This window comes from Bemisia tabaci, chromosome 5 (genome assembly GCF_918797505.1).
Source record: "Bemisia tabaci chromosome 5, PGI_BMITA_v3".
NCBI classification, from domain to species: Eukaryota; Metazoa; Arthropoda; class Insecta; order Hemiptera; family Aleyrodidae; genus Bemisia; species Bemisia tabaci.
In genome coordinates, this window is record NC_092797.1 from 44,708,246 (window position 1) to 44,722,269 (window position 14,024).

The 14,024-nt window shown below is 38.6% G+C and overlaps 1 protein-coding gene across 3 annotated transcripts in view; it reads right to left on the reverse strand.

Annotated features, from left to right (window-relative positions):
* Positions 1 to 14,024, reverse strand: part of LOC109030914 (diuretic hormone receptor) — a 413,955-nt gene that overhangs the window by 19,676 nt on the left and 380,255 nt on the right. For all 3 annotated transcript variants that reach the window (XM_072300810.1, XM_019042141.2, XM_072300812.1), the window contains 2 exons: positions 9,207 to 9,271; positions 6,262 to 6,393 (listed from right to left, as the gene is read on the reverse strand). In XM_072300810.1, coding sequence (XP_072156911.1) covers positions 6,262 to 6,393; positions 9,207 to 9,271 — 197 coding nt within the window. The remainder of the gene's footprint in view (positions 1 to 6,261; positions 6,394 to 9,206; positions 9,272 to 14,024) is intronic.

Consider the following 14,024-nt stretch of genomic DNA (forward strand, 5'->3'; position numbering starts at 1 on the left):
GGCGCCTACAAACCTAACAGGGATACTTCACGCATTGCGCAATGCGTGAAGTATCCACTTAGGTTTGTAGGCGTCAGGCGGTTCGCTCTGGCAGCACGCCTCGCCGCTCCGATCTATGTTTGGCTCTAATATACTCACGGAGTTAGCATTTTTCAACTCATGATTTTGAAATTTTTGCACAATCTGCAATTAGGATTATCCTATTTTAAATTGATGGGAAAAATATGTATTAAAGGAAAATATACTGTAGGTTTTGTAAATAATCAGGTGTTTCCGTGTCAAATTTAATGATTTCCAAAGCACTTTAATTTTGACTTTACATTTTGTGCTTTTAAATACTACTGACGCGTGGTATACTCGAAACCAAACGCTTAAAATTGGACGGACTTGACTCTCTAAACTAAAAGATCGATATACAAATGGGTTACAGCCAAAGTTGCGTGATCTTTGGTTTTTCCTTCTTTTATTCATTTTTTATAGTTCATTTCAATATAATTACGGCTCACGAGGTTAATATCGATGTCATCGCTTGGAAATTTACAAATATTTACCACGTTTTAAAAATGTAAATATTTTCAAAATGAAGTAATATTTTCGTTTGAAAAAAAGAGAAATGAAAGGCACACATAAGGTATATTTAATATCGAAAATTTTAGGGATGGAAATAAAACCTAATTTTCACTAATGACAAGAGCGCGACACGAGCAAAATTCAGGCATCGGGCCGATAACTTCCACGTTCAAGTCACATTCAGCTCCCACATTCAGCGTGTGATTGTGGCATCCGTCTATGAAAACCACCCATTGCAACCAATAGGATCGCTCCATATTCCTTACATCCTCTTTGTCTATCGATTTGTCTATCAATTTCAACAATCAGCCCGCTCGTGAGATTTTGAAGGTTAATAACTAGGTAGTTGACCTGCAGAACGAAAAAATTCCGAAGTATATAAGTCAAAAATACTCAGGAAAAACCGCAAAATCCAGCAACATCGAGTTCTCTTTCTGACTTATGCCCTCTCTGAATGAATAAAACTGCTGTCAGCCAATTTCTCGCGACGAAAGAGCGAGAGTCAGCACTTGCCACACTTCATCCAAAAATCACCCTGACGAAAATTTGAAATAGGGGAAATTCTTGTCCCTGGTCTTTTATTAGCATATAAATATGTTCTACTCCTATTTTTGGCCTAAATATGAGGAAACCCGTTTTCTAAAAACGTAAGTTAAAAAATTGCGTATTATTCATGTTTTTTTTTTTTTTTTTTTTTTTTTTTTTTTTTTTTATAATATTTTACTGTTTGAATGGTCTCAAACTCTCGACCGTCACGCATCCCGACACCATATCTACCCTACTAAGGAAGAACGCCGCATGAACCCTCAAGCGTTGCCAAATTTCATTTGATAAAACGTGAATTTCCTGGTAAACTCATGAATATTTTTCTTCCAATTTTTCAGATAATTTTGCTCGCAATTCCACCGAAAAGTTCTGAAAATTTCAAGAGAAAATATCCATGACTTTCCTAAAGAATGAAACTTTTATAGAAGGAAATGTGGCAACTCTCGAATGTTCGCACGGCGATCTTCCTTAGCACGGCAGTTATGGTTCCTGGCTTGCACTGTCACAACTTGAAGAGTCAAACGTTATTCGAGAACTTACACATGATTAAGTATTTAAAAACGTCTCTCCATTGTAAAACAAAATAAATAGAAGATAAATAATCCGTAGCATAATTCGTTCACAAGCGGATAAGAGCGTTCGGAAAAGTTAACTCACGACCGTCACAGCTAGACTCTAGAGATAAATGCTCCTACCAAAAAGCGTGTAAGTGGCTCAACCGGAATCCGGTCGGCGTAAGGTGATGCCCAGGGATGCCCTGAAGTGGGACGAAGTATTTATTTTTACCAGATTGAAGTTTTTGGTGAATTGCGACGACATCAGTTGGCAAGAAATGATTCTGTTCACTTGGGCGGTCACGACCGTCACGCTCGCACGACGCACGACGTCATCTACCGCGGCAGTGACACCCTTGATTTTTCCTCCTTACTGTCATCAGTCAAGGAGACACACATTTGCACTGGTTACTCAACGTGAAACTCGGATGAAAGCAAGATGGAAGAAACCATGGGCCAAGGGTGTCACTATACCCCCGTGGATGACGTCATGAACCGATTGGAACCGATTTTTTCAAAGCGCGATATCTCGATGAATTGATCGTTTTCGATACATCAAATAGGTGAGATTGTATCGATATCGATTGGTTCAACATGTAAAAATAGCCTCCAAAGTCAATCGAGTAATCTGAGGAAACGGGGTTTTTCTGATAGACTTTTGATTCTTATGAGTACTAAATGGCATCGCAAGGTGAAATAGTTAGGAATTTTCTCATTTTCAGCTTTTCCGACTGAAATCCTGAAAGTTTTGTTTGAGGTTATGTTCTATTGTTTTGAACCAAACGATACATTGAACCACCATCGAAAACGATCCATATCAGACGTAGAAAGTTTTTGTTTGGACAGATCTTATTAATGTCTGCTGATCTTCAAAAATCAAGCATTAAAAAAGGATTCTGAGACCAGCGCAACTGACCCATTGAGAGGTGAATCTCAAATTTCCTCGAATAGATCGCCGTAATTTTCAAGCCATCTGCCTTGCGAAACACTCTTTCCTGCTCCAGCAAAAGATTGTGAGGGGCGGATTCCGCGCGATTTGGCGCGCTCGGAGGGTGCTTTGCGGGTTGACAGGGACTGTATGTTCAGGCGCAAGAGAGCGAGAGACTTCGTTTCGGGGTTGAAGCGAGTGCTGGCGGCGGCTCCGAGAGTCGACACTCGAGACTCGACAGCTAATCACGTGAAAGGATTGTTTTGGCGGTATCGCGTATCGCTGGCAGCGTGAGAGATTACTTTTTTAGAAAATTGAAAAAAATCAGCGCGACGCGAGATGCACGGCCAGACGCGATGACAGCCGCGCTCCGCCATAACGCGCGAGGCGAGGCGACTGACCGCGGGAAACGTTGCCAAATTTTAGGGCGTTTCTTAAATTAAAAATAGAAAAAAAAGAAAAGAAAAGAAGGAAAAGAAAAAAACGAAGAAAAGGAAAAAAAGAAAAGAAAACGAAGAAAAGAAAAAAAGAAAAGAAAACGAAGAAAAGAAAAAAAAAAGAAGAAAATAAGAAAAAAAAGAAAAGGAAAAAAAAAGAAAAAAGAAAATAAAAAAGAAAAGGAAAAAAAATAAAAAAAGAGAAAAGAGAAAAGAAAAAAAGTAAAAGAAAAAAAGAAAAGAAAGGAAAGAGAAAAAAAGGAAAAAAAAGAAGAAAACACGGGAAAGCTCTTATGCTTGTATGAACCTACACAGAGTAACGCGCAACTTATACGGAGAGAAATTTCAACACACAAATTCGGTTAATCTGAGGAAACGGGGTTTTTCTGATAGGCTTTTGATTCTTAAAGAGTACTAAATGGCATCGCAAGGTGAAATAGTTAGGAATTTTCTCATTTTCAGCTTTTCCGACTGAAATCCTGAAAGTTTTGTCTGAGGTTATGTTCTATTATTTTGAACCAAACTATACATCGAACCACTATCGAAAACGATCTATTTTTACTATGTTTCAATTTTTGTTTTGTTTTGTTTGCGTTACCTACTGATACTAGGGACGGTTCGCCAACAGTGCCAAGACTTGTCGATAGGACGCAAGAGTGAGTCAAGTTATTCTTCGACTAGTTCTCCTCGTTTTGCGGGCTCGTATTTTCCTCGAAAGCACTGCATTTCAAATTACGTCTTTTGACACGCTTTTTACGAGTTCACGTCGGGAACCGCACCCGTCGCGGAAACCAATAGAATTACGTCGGAATAAATGGAAAATGCAAGCGGGAATATTCTCCTTTCGCAGATGGGTTTAAAAAATAAATATGATCGCCCACGACAAACAGAATAAATCCGGACCGAGTTAAGACGACGCCAGAGAACGATAAACGGATTTACAGAGTATTGACTATCGAGTATCGATTGTTAAATGATATTAATCGATTATTAGTATCTCTGAGATAGGGATTTATCGATCAACACGGAAACAATTAAATTTCTGGTTTTATTATTAAATTAAGGTCCAAATATTAGATTTGGTGCTTGAATAATGAGAATGTGTCTCGTTCATGCCTCATGACTGGTCAAATTGCTGATTTAACAATTCAATTGCTTAAAAAAAGTGTTTGCAACGTTTCGACGTAGATTTTACAACAAAAAATGCTACTTTCACCATTATTCCCTACCTGGGGTTAAATTAGGTTACAATAGTGGTTAAAGTAGCAGTTTTTTGTGGTAAAATCTTCATTGGAACATTGCAGACACTTTTTTTTTTAGCAATTGAATAGTTAAATCAGCAATTTAATATTTTCCGTGAAGGTGATCTGAAGCCGATTCAACCACCCAGTTGCGGACACTTCAGGGATCGATTCTTCAGTTCAAAATGAAGTGTTATATGCTTTATGACCAATCATGAGGCATGAACGAGACACATTTTCATTATTCAAGCACCAAATCCAATATTCAGACCTTGAGCCCCCATGCTTATAATTAGTGATAATTCGTAGGGGGGATTTTTAGGAAAATTATAGATTTTTCCACAAAACACATTTGTCAGAAAGTACAATATCACTAACCAAGTCGAACCTCGTGTTCAATCAAAAATTCAAACAACGGAAATCGAGCAAGGGTCGCTGTTGCGTGATCAACACTCTAGAGCACAACATTCACCAGGGAATCATGACGAAGCTTACTACTGTGATGATGGAAAACACCGTATGAACCTCCAGACGTTGACAAATCTCCCTTGACAAATCATTTTCCGGAATAATTTGTAAATATTTTTCTTCCGATATTTTAAAGATTTTCGTTCGTAGTTTGATCTTTATTTGAAAATTTCAAGGATACATATTCATAACTTTCCTCAAAAATTAAAATTCCCTACTTTGGGATTCGGCAACATTTGAATTATCATACATGTCTCCGGTTTCTCATGTTACCTGAACATGGCAGTTCACCGCGAAAAAATAATCGAACGTTTGAGAAAACCGCCGTATGAGATTTCGAACATTGCCAACTTTATTCTGATAAAGTAAAATTTTTCTAGAAAACTTGCTGATATTTTCTTTTGAATTTTCCGAAGAGTTTTAAGTGTGGAACAATCAGGATATTTAGAAAATTTAAGGAATAATATTCATAATGTGTACGTATAAGTCACAGCGCGCCGCTAGGGCGCTCTGCAACGCCCACCCGCTACAGGAACCTGACCGGATAATCATAATTTCCGTGGAAAATAGAAATTTGGTGGGGAGGAATTTGGCAAAATTCGTATGCTCATACAGCGTTTTTCCTTTGCAAGATAAAACCGGCGTGCAACATTCGACGCGCTTCCATCAACTTCACTGAATTTTGGCTACGGGCGAAATTGATTTATTTACCAGCCAGGTAAATTGGGAAGTTTATTTCCCAGGAGGTATTTAGACAAGGCCGAAGTTTCTTCGCTCTTCTGAGCCACTCAACTAGAATCTGGTGCTAAAGATGCTGCTCTCAGTGCGAACAATTTGCTTTGTCTTGCTCCGACTGATCTTATTTTTCCGTGCAACAGGGCGCAGGAATATCGTGAAATTACTGCATAAAGCGTCGCTCCTCCGATATAAGGGCGTATCTTAATTTCCACATGAGCCTCAAGGAGCAAAAACTGCAGTCCTGACAAGGAGAAATCAATTTTTGCTTGTGAAGCATATATGGACGTATTTATGCTGAAAGGAACTATGTGCATAGGCATTGCGTGAAAGATAGTTCCTCTTATCATGAATACGTCCGTATAAAATCTTCTTCTTCTTCTTCTTCTTCTTCCTCTTCTTTTTCTTCTTCTTCTTCCTCCTCCTCTTCTTCTTCTTCTTCTTCCTCCTCCTCCTCCTCCTCTTCTTCTTCCTTCTTCTTCCTTCTTCTCACGTCCTCTTCTTCTTCCTTCTTCTTCTTCCTTCTTCTTCTTCTTCTTCTAACGACTAGAGCAAGAGCATAGCCCTGTTTGTCATACCATCCAGTATCGAGTACAAATATCATATAAATATTAAAAAATATGAAAATCTAATAATATAAAATGTTAGCCAAAATATTTGCTCGTCAAGATTCCGCAATCGTGTTTTTTTAATTAATATATCAACGTGGTCCTCAATGGTTTTGCAAGAATGTGTGGTGCATAAAACGATTTATTTTCTGGAGTGAGTATAACACTACTTACCCACATAATACTGATGAGAAAAATAAAATTGATTCCTAAGACTAGAACGGCCGGCACTTGGTAGATCCAGTCGTACGCATGAGGACTCATCCACCTGCAGTCATGCCGCATTATACTACTACCAGTCTCCACCTAAAAAAAATGGGAGTGTCAATTCACAGTTGAAGCAGCTAAATTTTTCACGCTTTGCTCGTAAAACATTTTTTGGTTTAAACGTGCTTGGAGGAGCAGCAATTATAAAAATAAAAATAAAATATACAATTTAAATATATAAAATTCTTTATATTATTTTTACTTTTATTTTTCAGTTTGTTTGACACAAATCCCTGCCCTCGGCAAAATCTGGTAAAATTTTCCCTGTGCTGAACTGAAATTCAATGGAGCTCTCGCATGTGTGCAATTTACGTACTGATTCTCATGTAAAATTTCGTGCACTAATAAAAATATGTTTGGTTCTTTTTGGTTAATATATAATGTTAAACACAAATCAACACAAATTTTGTGTTGAGTTTGGTACAGTTTGTGGTGAAAATAGCGCAAAAATTAATGCAACGACCGGGAAAATGCATTCCTCCGATTCAACGTTGGTATTCACGACTCGTTTTTTTGTTAAACTTCAAGAAAACTAGCTGGCATTTTCTCTTGAAATTTATACTGTACCGCAAGCTAGGGTTACTTTGTGTTTTACCTCCAGTATTAACCAACTTTTTGTGTTGAAATTTTCTCTCTGTGTGGAAAACACGATGGCGCAACTAGTTTTCTCTGAAACAAACTCCAAAACTCAAAAAAAGCTCGAAGTTCAGACCGTAATGAAGGGAATATCCAACACCATATTGAGAGCTTTTTTTGAGTTTCGGAGCTCGTTTAAGAGAAAACCAGCAGCATTGTATTTCTCGCAAAATTGTAAGCAAGAAGCAGCACATAAATCGCAAATTTTCCAGCACACATGCAAGAGCTCCATTGCCTGGTAACAGTTAAACTTCCCTACTTTCTTTCAATCTTCTTTCTATGAGAAAAATACAGTTCGATTTTTCCGATGAATTGCCTCATGCTCCCTCCAATTTGTCCAGAAGAATGTATTTCTGCGATACACATCGCTCCTGACAGAAAGTGGGACTCGAGTAAAGGTAACATAGCTCCTTCAGCCCTGTGACTATGCAATTTGAGCTACTCAGACGTTAAAATAGTTGTATCACAAAAACCGGCACTCATCCTTACTGTTCTTTTTCTCCTCTTTTTCCTTCATATTCCTCTTCTCCTTCTCCCTCTTTCCACTACCTTTCTTTGCATATTTTTCTTCCGCTGCTCCTATTTCTTCCCATTTAGATGAACTCTCATCTGACATAATATCAGGAGCCTTGAAACTCGAGTCCACCAGACCAGGGTTTTACGTTTAACATCCTAAAACGGTGCCGAGAATTCTCAACACATCGCTGTCGTGGCGTGAAACTTTCAAGGGGTCGAGATCTTGCAGCGGAAACACACATTACGACCGTGCTAAGGAAAAACGCCGTATGAGCCTTCAGGCGTTGCCAAATTTCTTCCGATAAAACGCAAATTTTGCTGGTAAGCCTATGAACTTTTTCCGTCCAATTTTTCTCGTAATTTTTTTCGTAGTTTTACCTAAAGTTCCTGAAAATTTCAAAGAAAAATATCCATAAATTTCCTCGAAAATAAACATTTGACCGATGGAAATTTGGCAACTCCCGAATGCCCGCACGACGTTCTTCCTTAGCACGGCAGATTAATTCTACCTCCTTTTCACTCTCAGTTCGCCTTGATTTAATCGGGCCCTCTTAACCGCGGCGAAAGAAATATTTCCTGATGATAGATCACCCCACCGCAACATTCCTGTTTCGAATGCGGTCAAGTACTTCCGGAAAAATTCCTTCCCTCTGGTGTTGTTTTGCCTTCGGTTACCTTTGCAAGCCTCACCGATGGCGACGAGAGCGCTCAAAAGCCCCTGTTCCGTCGCCCTGGACTTCGAGTTGTCGTAAATCAGAGCTTTTGAGTATACCGGTACCCCCTTATTTTCATGAGAGGCGCGCTCTCAAAAATCTGGCAATTACTCGAAGCGCACCCTGCAAATTTAATTCTATTAAGTATTTTTTAAAGATATAAATTCAATAGGTCTGCGGGTTAAAATAGATCCGCAGCTTCGGCGCGATGAATTTTATGAAAAATGGTTACTTTTTGAAAAATCGCAAGGAAAGCCTTTAAATCAATCATCAAACCAAAAATCATCTTAAAAGTATATCAAATAGACTAAGGGCTGAGCCTCCTGACCACTGCGCGGTCTAACCCCACGAAGCGCTTCTCCCATCCGGAGTTCTGCGTTTCGCGTTACTCTTATGATTTTAAATAAAAGAGTATGATATGATGATATGATGATATGATATGTGCAAATTATAGGGCCATTAATTAATAGTTGCTCCCGATTTTGAAATGTAGTCACATTTAGCCTCAGCCTTGTATATTTGACTCGAAATTGAAGTGAATAATACTATTCACACATTTTTAAAGAAACCAAAAGTTTTATTTCTAATTCACCATAAAAAGATGAAAGTTGGAGACAGTATTTTTTAACTTATTTAAGGTTTTCAAGGTGGAATTTTGTACGAACACGCGAGAGGCTTTTTTTCGTAGCCAAACCACGTTTTTAAGTCTTCAAATTTTGAAATTTTTGGTTGCAAATTAATCTTATGACTCGCATGCAAGAGCTTTTGTCGTTATTTTGGCTAAAAAGTAAAAATAATACAAGATTTTCGATTTAAAGAATGCAGTACGATTCCGCCTGAAACTGGGTACGATCCACATGAACATCATTCGAAAATATTTATGAATTAGAAGCGGTGTGTGCCAGTTAGGCTTGACGGTTATTTTATACGTGGGCATGCGATAACGTCTATGTGTTGAAATTGGAACACGATAAGATTTTTAGTTACCTGCAGATCTGTTGGGGCGAGGGATTTCGCCACAGCCCAGGCGGCTACAATCAGGACAGGGATCCCTGCAAAGCATACGGAATTAAATAATTATACAAATAAATATTTCAGACGTGACCGATGCACATATCGAGTTTTGGAGCCATTTTCTTCGGGAGGTAACTCTTTTACTGGCCAAAGAAAAACTTTGCAACGTACCAATTGAATAATGACGTCACATTTCAATCAGCGGTTCGCTAAAAATGCTTATCCGCAACGCATCAGGGCTGATCGAGTGATCAAGCCAGTCCCCTATTAATGCACCGTAATTGCATTTGACAATGCATGGATAATGCAATTGAGTGCCCTCGGTACCGGCTGAGACTTCCGCTATTATCATCGTGGATGGGAGGGAGTTAAGGAGCTTGGCGTAAGTCTTTCGGCGGCGCACGGTTGCCAGACTGCACGATAAAATGCGCATACTTTCCATGGGTTTTAGTGGGAGAAAATGCTGATTTTCCGCACTGTCTGACACAGTGGTGCGGCGTGCATTGCGATACATCGATTGATCTGCCATTTACAACGATGGCAAAGGATCGATAAACAGGGCGTCCGCAACGAAAACCTTGATGATCGATTCTTTAACACAGCTTCAAATGGAGATATATCGATACTCGATCATACGCCTCGCTACTGGTCTGGCAACTATGCCGGGCTTCGAGCGAGGGCAGATCCCGGTATTAGGCCCGAGTCTTCCGAGATTGGAAAGGATGAGGAGAGGCTGAGTCGTGACCTCTGCGGCACCGGGGGAGGGGGGAGGAGGCGCGGCCAGGGAGGTGACTCGCCTTGATTAGGGGTTTATTGAAAAAAAAGTAGGGGTAGGCCGGCGCTTCATCGGTGTCCCCCGCGGCGCACAGTGGTGCGATTGGAGGGGAGGAAAAGATACCCGGGTCATGCGAACAAAATCGTTTAGTGGCCACCAGGTATGCGATTTTAAGGTGAGAATCGATTTTGATTGAAAGAAGAAGAAGAAAAATTAGATTGCAACCGAATTGTTTTGGGTGTGAAAATCGATTTTTTTTAAAATATTGATTCTCAAATTTCGATTTTTCCACCTGTTTCTGCTTTATGATCTGGAGCTGTAAATTTAAATATTTAAATGAATCAAGTTTTGAATTGGGGAAAAAAAGGAAATTAACACAAATAATGATTGTATTAAAAAAATCAGAGAATTGCATCCTGGAAAAATTTTGAATAGTCTAAACACAGGTTACATTTTTCAAAGGAAACATAATGCATTGACAGGCATAGATGGTGACCAATCTTAATGAAAACTAGGGGGGGGGGGGGGGAATGCTTTAACTGGGTACTGGTAAATTTGAAAAAAAAAGTATACGGAAGTCTGTGTGAGGATAATCAAAATATCCTAAGAAAATCGATAATCACAGATAGGAACTTAATGTATTAAAATAAAAGAACAACTTAATTTGGGGGAAAGGCTGCAAATAAAGAACAAAGGGTAAACAAAACCCGGAACGTTTCAAAATAGTTACAATTTCATTTTCAACCAGAAAATAAATTAAAAATAAAAATGAAAACGAGCCGTCGCTACGCTGTTATTGCGAGACCGAGACTCAAAAGTATTAAAATAAAACATACAAACATAAAAGTTCGTTCCGCCGTTTTTTCTGTAATATATATACAAAAAATATAACTCACGAAAATAGCCATAAAATTTCAAATTTGCATCGATTTATAATTAAAAACTACTCGGGCGATTAATCGGAGATAAAAGTCGATTCGATTACATCGATTAATGTGGTAGACAAAAAATCGATTTTTGGTCAAATTGATTGCGACTTTGCATCCCTAACGGACGATTCAGGGTCAGAGAATCAGTGACGATAATTGGACTGCATTTTGCAATTTGGACCTATAAATTCCGGCCCGGTTTAAAAACAACGTATGTGCCATTAGTTTACCCATGCACATAAGTGTTTTTTTCCGATGTGCCAGAATTTATAGGTCCAAATTGCAAAATGCAGTGCAATTGAAAGTTGGCAACATCGTTTTTCCTCCATTTAAATTTATGTAAAACAATCGATTCTTGGAGGCAGCTTGCTTCACCAAAAATCGATATTTTTAATGGATTTAAATGGAGGAACAACAGTGTTGCCAACTAGCAAAATCGCCACCGCAGAGAACAATTGAGCCATCAGTCGGGCGAACCGACCGCCTTAGTTGGCAGAATTGGATTACAGTCCGGTGAACCGAGGGCTTAGTTCATCGAACCGAGAATTTTTCGGTCGATATGAAACATATGTTCCACATGAGGTAAATTTTGTCGATTCGTAGAACTATATCGCCGTTCTATCGATTGATGTGGTCGGTTTGCATGACTGAAAGCTCCGTTCTTCGAACAGAAAACGCCTACTAAACTATTCGGTCCGTAAAACCGAAGTTTTCCCCCAGTCCAGCGAAGTTCTTAGCAATTGTCTTTTGAAGTTATATTATGTACTTTATGTCGATGGCAAAAGTCAAAAGATTTGATTTTAATGCTGCGAAAGAGGTACGCATTTTCTAACTTGAGCCATCGATATGCATTCAGTTCATGATCCCATTACTTCAGACGAGAGAACGCTGCTATTTCAAATTTGCAAGATTCATATTCAGAACTTGTACTTTCATCATTGATCTAGTTGATTCCTATCGGAGAATCCCCTCAATTTTTCTTCTGATCACACACAAAAATTATAGAAAAATTTCAAACAGAATTTGCGAAGTCGTATCCTCGAAAAAATTGGCTTATTTGAGGTAAAAATGCAACGTAGAGATAAAGTCACCTTCCCTCGTCGTCCATTTGTGGGCAGATTATTGAAATTGATAGACAAAATGATAGACAAAGAGGGCAAAGAGAAAATGAAGTGATCCTATTGGTCGAAGCGAGTGGTTGCAACGGACAAAGAGGGTAGACTAACCGATGGCAACCGAGGAGAGACTTCACTACAGTTTGTGCATCATTCTCCCTCTTAGTCTACAAGAACCACGCGTTCCATCCAATAAGATCGCTCCATACTCCCTATCGATGGCGAAGGAATATTATCGCTTATCTGCAAACTGAAAATTTTGCCAGATAAAGAGAAAGCTTCGCTATTTTGATACTTTTGCTATTTTTTACAAAATTACTATTGTGATAATTACTATAATAGAGATGTATTCAATAATAATTAATCTATTAATAACATTTATTTTTGAAACTAAATAAATTATTACTATTAATATAATGGGTGTAATTATTTCTTCTATTTTCATAATTTTAATAGTTTATTAAAAATATTGATTTTGTAATTCAATGAAATCTACATTAGGTTTAAAATATCAGTAAAAATGTAATTATTTCTAATTTCCAAGATTAGTATTTTATCTTAAAGTATTTACTGATTGAAGTTATTGACTTTTTTAGTTGTTTTTATAATGTTTAATCCAGTGATTTTAATTTTACTTTTCATTTTATGTCTTATTTTTTCAAGAATTTTTCTTGTATTTATTATTAATTCTTATTTTTATAGATTTATGTTGTTTATGCTATTTATAAGCAAGTTAGTTTTGCAGTTTCTCATACATCACAGCGTCATTGCAGCGCTCCCCTAGCTACAAAATTGGAGAAAAACTAAAATCATCAGCTTGCTTATATTATACTGTAAAATGCGGAAAATTCGCTGACCGATTTTCCTCAAAATCGTCCGTTAGGTGGTATTATTCCTTCGCCCTCGCTCTATTTTCTTTGTCTATAGCTTTGTCTATAGCTTTGTCTATAGCTTTGTCCGTCAATTTCAACAACTAGCCCGCAGTTAGAATCCTAGCAATTCGCCGCGGAAAAATTAGCTTCTGTCGATTTTTGCGCCCTTTCGTTCCCACCTTGTGACGACGAGACAGACGGCAAAGTGATTTAGTAAGAGTATATTATCCATCTGCATGCACTCAATAGCTTAATACTGCCGCGCTAAGGGAGAACGCCGTATGAGCATTCGAGAGTTGCCAAATTGCCCCGGATAAAACGTTTATTTTCGAAGACAAATATGCGTATTTTTTCTTCAAAGTTTCAGACATTTTAGATAAAATTGCGAACAAAATTGTATGATAAAAATTGAAGCAAAATATTCTCGAGTTTCCTTGTAAATTAGATGTTAATCGAAGGAAATATGGCAACGTCTGAATGCTCGTACGGCCTTTTTTCCTTAGCACGGCAGAATAGAACGACGGTCGGATATCGAGATGTGCCTCTTTTATCTCTCGGGGTCGGCTTTGAATACCAATCGAATCGGGAGAAACGGGAGCCGAGGGTCCGTTGATCCCTCGATATCACCCGTTCCCGAAGTCGCCAGCCATCCCTCGGACCTATCGATGCTCAAAAATCGAATCGAAAAATCGAGATGCCTTCTCCGCTTACTTAATTGCTTTCCCGGGAATTAGTATGCAGGGAAAAACCCCACCCCGCGCTGCGCCTTTTTTTCGAGTCGCCTTTTCGCGGGAAGTTCATCCGTCTTTTTTTTTTTTTTTTTGCACGACAGGAATTCTTCGCGAGAGAAAAGTTCGCCTTCGACGGACACACGCTTCTCGGAAGGACAGCGAGTAACGAATGAGGTCTATTGAAAGCTGAAGGATCGACGGCAAGATTGCCAGATTCTGTTATAACGTGTGCATATTTCATATTCATTTATGCGGAGGATATTGCTCATTTTCAGCTCATCTGGCTGCTATGAACGACGGTGTGGTTTCGACTTAATCAAATGAAAACGTTATCCCGAGTAGACGAAGAGAATTCCCTGGATTTTTGAG